Raw genomic sequence first — 8,750 nt, forward strand, 5'->3', positions numbered from 1 at the left:
TGATCTCTTTCAGCTTCTGCCTTCTGGAAGAAGGTACAGGGTTATAAAGACTAGGACTAGCCGCCTGAGAAACAGCTTCTATCCAAATGCAATTTTGGTTTTAAACGCAGTGTAAGGTAGTCTTTATGTGAGTATATTGTATTCAATTATGGGGTATCAGAGTTTTCAGGGGCTAACCAGGCTGGGACAGCAGGCTTGTGGGTTTTTGAATGTCTGATGTAGATTAATTCAATTTCGTTGTTCTGTATGGGACAATGACAATAAAGATTATCAGATCAGATTGTAAGAGAAGCTCGTGTTTCTATTTCCTCGGCGTTGGATCTCTGATCCATTTGAACCCAGCTAGTTTCTACAGACAACTCACACCCATCTCTGAGATTCAGGATGGATAATAGAAAGTCCTTCTTCACACAGCCCCACAGCTAAGCTACGGAACTCCTTGCCACCAACTTGGATGGCTGTGGAGGAGGATTGGACAAATTTGTGGAAAAGGTTATCAATGACCACTAGCCACAATGGCTCTGATCTGTCTCCATGGTCTGAGGCAGTAATGCTTCTGAATACCAGTTGCTGGACACTGTAGGAGGGGAGAGGGGTCTTGGGTTCGAATCCTGATTCCTGGGTGGCCGCTGAGAGAACAGGAGCCTGGCCTCATATGGCAGCGATTTCTTTCGGTTCTGATCTCCCCAGCCAGGCAAAAACATTCAAGGAGGGTACGAAGGAAGGTGGGTGGAGAAGGGGCAAGGGGGTAGTTCTGGGAAGAGGTGGGAGTGGATGAGGACTGTGGGCCAGAAAGATCGGCCCTGGAGGGAGCCGTGCATGTTTAGCGTGGAAAAGAGGAGACTGAGAGGAGATAGGATAGCCATCTTCAAATCTCAAGGACTGCCCCATGGAAGAGGAAATAAGCTTGTTTTCTCCTGCTCCGGATGGTAGGACTCGAACCAGTGGCTTCAAGTTGCAAGAAAGGAGATTCCGGCTGTCAGGAATGAGCCAGCTCCCAGTGAAGGTTTGTAGCCAACGGCAGAAAGCAGCCAGGAACAGAGTGGCTTTGATGTTAGTCAGACAAGGGAGAGCTGGCAGCTGCAGACCTCGGCTCTTTCTGACCTTGACAGAGAAGGCAATAGCTGAGAGCAGGCTAGAACACAGCCAAAGCTTGCCGGAAGCACAATCAGGCGCAAATAAAATCAGAGACAGCCTGTTAGGTGTGTGTGTGTAGGAGCCAGGCCCTGTGACCAATATGCAGGACTGGGGCCTTCCTAAGTTTGTTCTGAAGAGGCAACACCCCACAGGTGAGGCCGATTGGTAACTCACAGCACCTGGTGGCAAGAGCTGGGAAGGGATATAAGGTCAGCATTTTCCTTTCAGCTCTTTGCCACAGCAACACACTCCCTGCCTTGCTGCGTTTGGCTTCTTGCTTCCTGATCCTTGAACCTTGGCTTGACTCCCTGCTTCTTGATCCTCGGACCCCTGACTTTGTGCCTTCTTGCTCTCTGACCCCCGGACTCTTGGCTTCCTGACTCCTGGCTTCTGGACCCCCGTTCCTGCTCCCACCCCGCCATCTTGCCCCCGGTCCCGACGTCCCCAGCCGGGACTTTGATCACCCGTAAACCGGACCGTGACACAGCCTCTCAGAACTGGAAGAAGTTGGAGCTGATCCAGTAAATCCGAGGAGTTGGTGAATGGGAGGGTTGTTAGACAGGAAGCAAAACAAGAGACGTAAGGGTCGTAAGTTCAATATCTGCTGGAGATGCCGGAAGGAGTCTTCAGAAGGGTCATCTTGAGTGATGATGCCGGAGTCTTTGCTAGAGCCGTCCAGAGCTATCTGTTTGTTTTTCAATAAATCCTCCTTTTTAATTAGCTATGCTTACTGTGTTATCAAGCTGGGAACCTGGATTCCTGACACCGGCTAAACATCAGGAAGAACTTTCTGATAGTAAGAGCAGTTCGACAGTCAAAGGATCTCCTTCGGGAGGTTGCGGAGTCTCCTTCCTTGGAGGTTTTTAAGCAGAGGTTGGACGGCCACCTGCCATGGATGCTTTAGCTGAGATTCCTGCATTGCTGGGGGTTGGACTAGATGACCCTCGGGGACCCTTCCAAATCTACGATTCTATGATTTGTCCTCTGGGGCCAAGGCCTGAGCATCAGAACTTGGCGAGGGCTCCCTGTTCAGTAATCTACGTTTGGAAGTTCAGTAATCTACGTTTGGCTCACCGTAAAGGGATGAGCTCATTTCAAGAGAGGGAGATGGTTCTGTAAATGAGACCTTCTGCACTCCCGTTCCCCTACCGCCGCCTAAAAAACAGAGATTATTTCTCATTTGTCTTGCCAGGTCCTTTTGAGTGCCTTCCGCAATACTCTCCTGGGATATGATTTCATCTTTGAGGCAGGCTTCGTCTGCCATCCTCTTTCTTCCACCCTGTTCTCCCCCCCCCCCCAAAACAAACCCCAGCCACCTTTGTGCTGAGTTGTCTGGGTAGTCTTAAGAACATAGGTAGGCAACCTAAGACCCAGGGGCCAGACCCGGCCCAATCGCCTTCTAAATCTGACCCGTGGATGGTCCGGGAATCAGCTTGTTTTTACATGAGTAGAATGTGTGTTTTTATTTAAAATACATCTTTGGGTTATTTGTGGGGCATAGGAATTCGTTCTTTCCCCCCTGCCAAAATATAGCCTAGCCCCCCACAAGGTCTGAGGGACAGTGGACCGGCCCCCTGCTGAAAAAGTTTGCTGACCCCTGCTAAGAACATAACTTAGGAACATAAGACGAGCCCTACTAGATCTTGCCAAAGGCCCTGTTTTCACAGTAGCCAACCAGCCACCTATAGGAAACCGTCAAGCAGCAATGAAGCCTTCTGGTTTGCCTGGACTGGGGGTGATTTGCATGCATGGCTACTGTACAAAACTAAGAGTTTCCGATTCTTGCCTCCCTTCGCACCTACCATTGGCATGCAGCCCCCAAAGGGTTACTCACAAGGCAGTGTGTCTCCCTTTGGCCAAAAACAGCACCCTATCCCCGGCTTAAAGGCACAAGATCATAGCAGAACCAACAGCAGAACACAGCACCCTCTTCTTCCAGCCCTGTCCTTCCTAAAACTTCAAGCTCCAAATCTCCAATGTTTTAAGAAATGGAGAGAGAGAGAGGGATAGACGCTGGGGCTCGCAGGTCCTCCTAAACTCCACGCAGCAACTTCTCTGATCCTGTGCTTGTTGCATATAACTTGGCAACAAGAGGCGAGCGGGAATCCACTCTGCGCATGCTCTGTGGCTCTCCTTGATTGCTTCCCCGTACATCCCAGGGGCTTAGCCAAAACTGACACAAAAAGTCCCTAATTCTAGCCTCCCTAGAACAGCCAGGGAGCTCCCTCAAAATCTGTTCCCCCCACTAGATATCTTAGGCTGCTTGTGCCATCCTGGAGGGGATCCTAGCTGGGTCATGAAACTGGATAGTATGCCCCAGAAATAATTAATAATAATAATAATTTATTATTTATACCCCGCCCATCTGGCTGAGTTTTCCCAGCCACTCTGGGCGGCTCCCAATCAGTGTTAAAAACAGTACAGCGTTACATATTAAAAACTTCCCTGAACAGGGCTGCCTTAAGATGTCTTCTGAATGTCAGGTAATTATTTATCTCTTTGACATCTGATGGGAGGGCGTTCCACAGGGCGGGCACCACTACCAAGAAGGCCCTCTGTCTGGTTCCCTGTAGCCTCACTTCTCGCAGTGAGGGAACTGCCAGAAGGCCCTCGGCGCTGGATCTCAGCGTCTGGGCAGAATGATGGGGGTGGAGACGCTCCTTCAGGTATACTGGACCGAGGCCGTTTAGGGCTTTAAAGGTCAGCACCAACACTTTGAATCGTGCTCGGAAACGTACTGGGAGAAACGTACTGGGAGAAAAGGAGGAACAGCACCAAGATGGATTCTTAGACGTCCTGCTGTGACTTCTGCCTGGCAGAGCAAATCCCCAGTCTTTGCTACATCTCGTCTGCGTGCATTTGCTTTTTAGGGTCTTTCTCTGGCTTGGGCCTCCTGGAATTAGTTTCCTTGACATCGCTCGGTGACCCTGGATCAGACGTGTTGGCAATCACAGTCTCCCTGGCGGTGTCAGGGTTATTAGTGGCCGCTGGATCCCCGTCGCTGGTGCCAGGATCCTCTCGGGGTTCTTCCATTTGAACACGCGACGATTCTGGGCTGCGGGTGGTGGGAGACTCGTCCGGACCAGAAAGGCTGCCCTTGGTCAAGATGTGTCGGGAAATCACTAAAGGAGATGGAAAAGTGTGTTAGGGGACGCGGGTGGCACTGTGGTCTAAACCACTGAGCCTCTTGGGCTTGCCGATCGGAAGGTTGGCGGTTCGAATCCCCGCAATGGGGTGAGCTCCCGTTGTTCTGTACTAGCTCCTGCCAACCTAGCAATTCTAAAACATGCCAGTGCAAGTAGATAAATAGGTATCACTGTGGTGGGAAGATGAACGGTGTTTCTGTGCACTCTGGTTTCCATCACAGTGTCCCGTTGCACCAGAAGCGGTTAAGTCATGCTGGCCACATGACCTGGAAAGCTGTCTGTGGACAAACGCCGGCTCCCTCGGCCTGAAAGCGAGATAGGCGCCACAACCCCATAGTCACTTTTGACTGGACTTAACCGTCCAGGGGTCCGTTACCTTTTTACCCTATCTCACGGGTAGGCAAACTAAGGCCTGGGGGCCGGATCTGGCCCAATCACCTTCTAAATCCGGCCCACGGACAGTCCGAGAATCAGCATGTTTTTACATGAGTAGAATGTGTGCTTGTATTTAAAATGCATCTCTGGGTTATTTGTGGGGAATTCGTTCATCCCCCCGCCCCAAAAAATATAGCCCAGCCCCCCACATGGTCTGAGAGACAGTGGACCAGCCCCCTGCTGAAAAAGTTTGCTGACCCCTGCCCTATCTTATCAGAGACACCACAGAATCATAGAACTGTAGAGTTGGAAGGAACCCCGAAGATCATCTCTGTCCTCTTTCTCTACACACACACACACACACACACACACACACACACACACTGACACCCCCATCCCACTTTGCCCCCCCCCCAATGATTACCTCCAGACGGCTTGTAGTCCTCCCGGCTAACCTGGGTCCCCCCAAGGAAGGAGCTGCAGCTGGGCAGGATGAGAAGCCCAAGGGAGAAGATGATGATCTGGTAGCAGAAGGAGAGAGGGTAGATTTAAGCGCTGAAGAAACCACATGGGTGTAAAAGCAGAAATACGTAGCCTTTGGCCTTCCAGGGTGTTATTGGACTACAGATCCCATCATGCCTCACCACTGCCCATGCTGGACATGGAGTGCATCAGGAGGGTAAACTGAGTGATCGTCTCCATCACATACATTTATATCGATTACTTGCTTCCATTGCCAAAGTGACCCAAAGCGACTCTGAAATATACTCAAGAGTCGAGAGTGGATTTCATGCTCTTTATTCAGCTCATAGTGGTGAGGAGGAATGGAAGTTCTTCCAGAATGTCTGCTTTATATACATTATTTACACAATGGGCTGCACGTGATTGGCTAATTTGGGGATTCTCTTGTAGGCCAATCAGGTTGCGGATTCACTTCCACCTGGAGCTGGATTGGGTGGCTCCTGTAGACCAATCAGACTGCTGCATTCTGGATCCTATTGTTCTAGGACCAATCAGACTGTTGCATTCTGAACCCTATTGTTCTAGGACCAATCAGACTGCTGCTTTCTGGATCCTATTGTTCTAGGACCAATCAGACTGCTGCATTCTGGATCCTATTGTTCTAGGACCAATCAGACTGCTGCATTCTGGATCCTATTGTTCTAGGACCAATCAGACTGCTGCATTCTGGATCCTATTGTTCTAGGACCAATCAGACTGCTGCATTCGGGATCCTATTCAACTCAGTACATAACAGACTCCCAGACACAATACAAATACTAAAACCAATTTACAACGAAGACCCGTCCATGCATGTAAATACAAGACAGGCCTTAGGGATCCTGTCCCATCAAAGCCACATTCAAACCAAACCACGCCTTTATAAAGCCACCTTGAGCCGTCATGGCTTCCCCCAAAGGATTCTGGGAGCTGTCATTTCGTTAAGGGGGCTGAGAGCTGTTAAGGAGACACTTCATTCCCCTCCCAGAGCTACAATTCTCAGAGTTCCCTGGGAAGAAGAGGGGTTGGTTCCCCCCCCTTTTTAAACCACTCTAGGAATTCCCAGGGAGGGGGAACACTGAAAAGGGCCTCCCACCTCTGTATTCACTCCCCCCCCCAGAATATTTGACACCCCCTCCAAGATTCATCACTCCAAATCTGCACACCCAATGCAGTTCTCTTTTGAAAAATGATTTTGCAGGTGTTGAGTCTTATCGCCACTCATGACCACCCCCACTTTGCTCTCTCTCTCCCCCCCCCCCCCAATTTACCACAAGGCAAGTGCTGGTCTGGGCTGCCTTCGTAGAGGTCTGTTTAATGAGTCCTTGTAGCTTCTGAAGTTGACCCAGCAGGGACCTGTAAGAGGAAATGCATTTGAGTTTTCCACATCCAGATCTGGAGCCAGAATGTTTGCCACATGCCGTGTGTGAAACCATTGCAGAATAGATAGGTCTATTGTCTATTGCCAACAAAGGTCCGTATATTTAAAGCCATGGTTTTCCCAGTAGTGATGTATGGAAGTGAGAGATGGACCATAAAGAAGGCTGATCGCCAAAGAATTGATGCTTTTGAATTATGGTGCTGGAGGAGACTCTTGAGAGTCCCATGGACTGCAAGAATAACAAACCGATCCATTCTGAAGGAAATCAGCCCTGAGTGCTCACTGGAAGGACAGATCGTGAAGCTGAGGCTCCAAGACTTTGGCCACCTCATGAGAAGAGAAGTCTCCCTGGAAAAGACGCTGATGTTGGGAAAGATGGAGGGCGACAGAGGACGAGGTGGTTGGACAATGTTCTCAAAGCTACCAGCATGAGTTTGACCAAACTGCGGAAGGCAGTGGAAGACAGGAGTGCCTGGCGTGCTCTGGTCCAGGGGGTCACCAAGAGTCGGACACGACTAAACGACTAAACAACAACAACATTGTCTATTGCTGCTGGCTAAATGGAACCTTCCCACCCAGGGGCAGTCAATCTGTTTTTCCCCAGGAGCGTTTTCGCTATCCTTGAACTCTGACAATGCCTCTTACTTTAAGGTTACCAGACGTCCCCGTTTCCCGGGCACAGTCTCCGGATTTACAAATCAGTCCCCTGACAAAATCCATCTGTTTAGTATGAAGTTGAAAAGCGTCCTCGGATTCATTGAAAAATTTTGGTAACCTTGTCTTACTTGCCTGGAGGACAGAGCTGTGTGTGTTTGTGTGTATATCAACCAGCTGACTAACATTCACATTTCCTTGGCTACTTTTGCCTCTGGCACCCCAAAAACTGGCATGTGGCCCCTGGAAGGTTGTGCATAAGGAAATGTGGCCCTTGGCTTGTGAAAAAGGTTCACAAACTCAGATATAAAATGCCAATTTGGTCGGATATTGTTATGATGCTCTGCGCCTTTTGTAAACGGAAATAATAATAATAATAATAATAATAATAATAATAATAATAATAATAATAATATATATATATATCCCACCCTCCCCGGCCATAGCTGGGCTCAGAACGGCTGACAACAGTAAAAATAGCACATTTTACATAAAATCACAGTCAATTAATTAAAACACATTCTAAAATCAATTCAGAATCAAATTAATTACAACCATTGGGCTAGAGTTCTATGAGGATTACAGAAGGAGAGAGGGGGTCAGACTGTGCCTTGGCCAAAGGCCTGTTGGAACAGCTCTGTCTTGCAGGCCCTACGGAAAGATGTCAAGTCCCACAGGGCCCTAGTCTCTTGTGACAGAGCGTTCCACCAGATCGAAAAAGCCCTGGCTCTGCTTGAGGCCAGCCTAACCTCCCTCTAGGGACACGGGTGGCGCTGTGGGTTAAACCAGATCAGAAGGTCGGTGGTTCGAATCCCCGTGACGGGGTGAGCTCCCGTTGCTCGGTCCCTGCTCCTGCCAACCTAGCAGTTCGAAAGCACCTCAAAGTGCAAGTAGATAAATAGGTACCGCTCTGGTGGGAAGGTAAACAGCGTTTCCGTGCGCTGCTCTGGTTCACCAGAAGCGGCTTAGTCATACTGGCCACATGACCCGGAAGCTGTTCGCCGGCTCCCTTGTCCAGTAAAGGGAGATGAGCGCCGCAACCCCAGAGTTGGCCACGACTGGACCTAATGGTCAGGGGTCCCTTTACCCTTTACCTTTAACCTCCCTGTGGCCTGGGATCTCCAAGATGTTTTTATTTGAAGACCGTAAGGTCCTCTGTTGGACATACCAGGAGAGACGGTCCCGTAGGTATGTGGGTGCTAGGCCGTATAGGGCTTTAAAGGTTAAAACCAGCACATTAAACCTGATCCTGTAGTCCACCGGGAGCCAGTGCAGCTGGTATGGCACCGGGTGAATGGTGTGATTTACTGGTCTTCTGCCGATTGAATTTCAGGTGCAGCTTTCCCAATGGACACTATCCTTTTGCCTGCTGGTGGCAAAATGAAGGGCCTTGCTTTCAGGGGGGCAGTGACAGACTTACATGTTGTGGGTCTCTAGTTCCTGCACTTTCTTCCTCAGTTCCTGGTTCTGCACAGAGCAAGCTGCCACCCTACCGAGGAAGGAACAAGGGGGAAAGCGGTTACATTTCCTCACCTGCACATTTGTATTTTATCAAC

At 49.6% G+C, this 8,750-nt stretch overlaps 1 protein-coding gene across 1 annotated transcript in view; it reads right to left on the reverse strand.

Moving 5' to 3' along the window:
• Window positions 1–3,882: 3,882 nt before the first annotated feature.
• The window catches only part of CREB3L4 (cAMP responsive element binding protein 3 like 4), an 18,493-nt gene continuing 13,625 nt past the window's right edge, over window positions 3,883–8,750 (reverse strand). Inside the window, exons 6-9 of the mRNA XM_081174334.1 lie at window positions 8,615–8,683; window positions 6,431–6,515; window positions 5,083–5,179; window positions 3,883–4,259 (exon numbers count right to left, since the gene is read on the reverse strand). Of these exons, the coding sequence (XP_081030460.1) occupies window positions 3,976–4,259; window positions 5,083–5,179; window positions 6,431–6,515; window positions 8,615–8,683 (535 nt within the window). The 3' untranslated portion in view covers window positions 3,883–3,975. The remainder of the gene's footprint in view (window positions 4,260–5,082; window positions 5,180–6,430; window positions 6,516–8,614; window positions 8,684–8,750) is intronic.

Source organism: Podarcis bocagei, assembly GCF_964188305.1.
Source record: "Podarcis bocagei genome assembly, chromosome: 16".
Classification (NCBI taxonomy): Eukaryota; Metazoa; Chordata; class Lepidosauria; order Squamata; family Lacertidae; genus Podarcis; species Podarcis bocagei.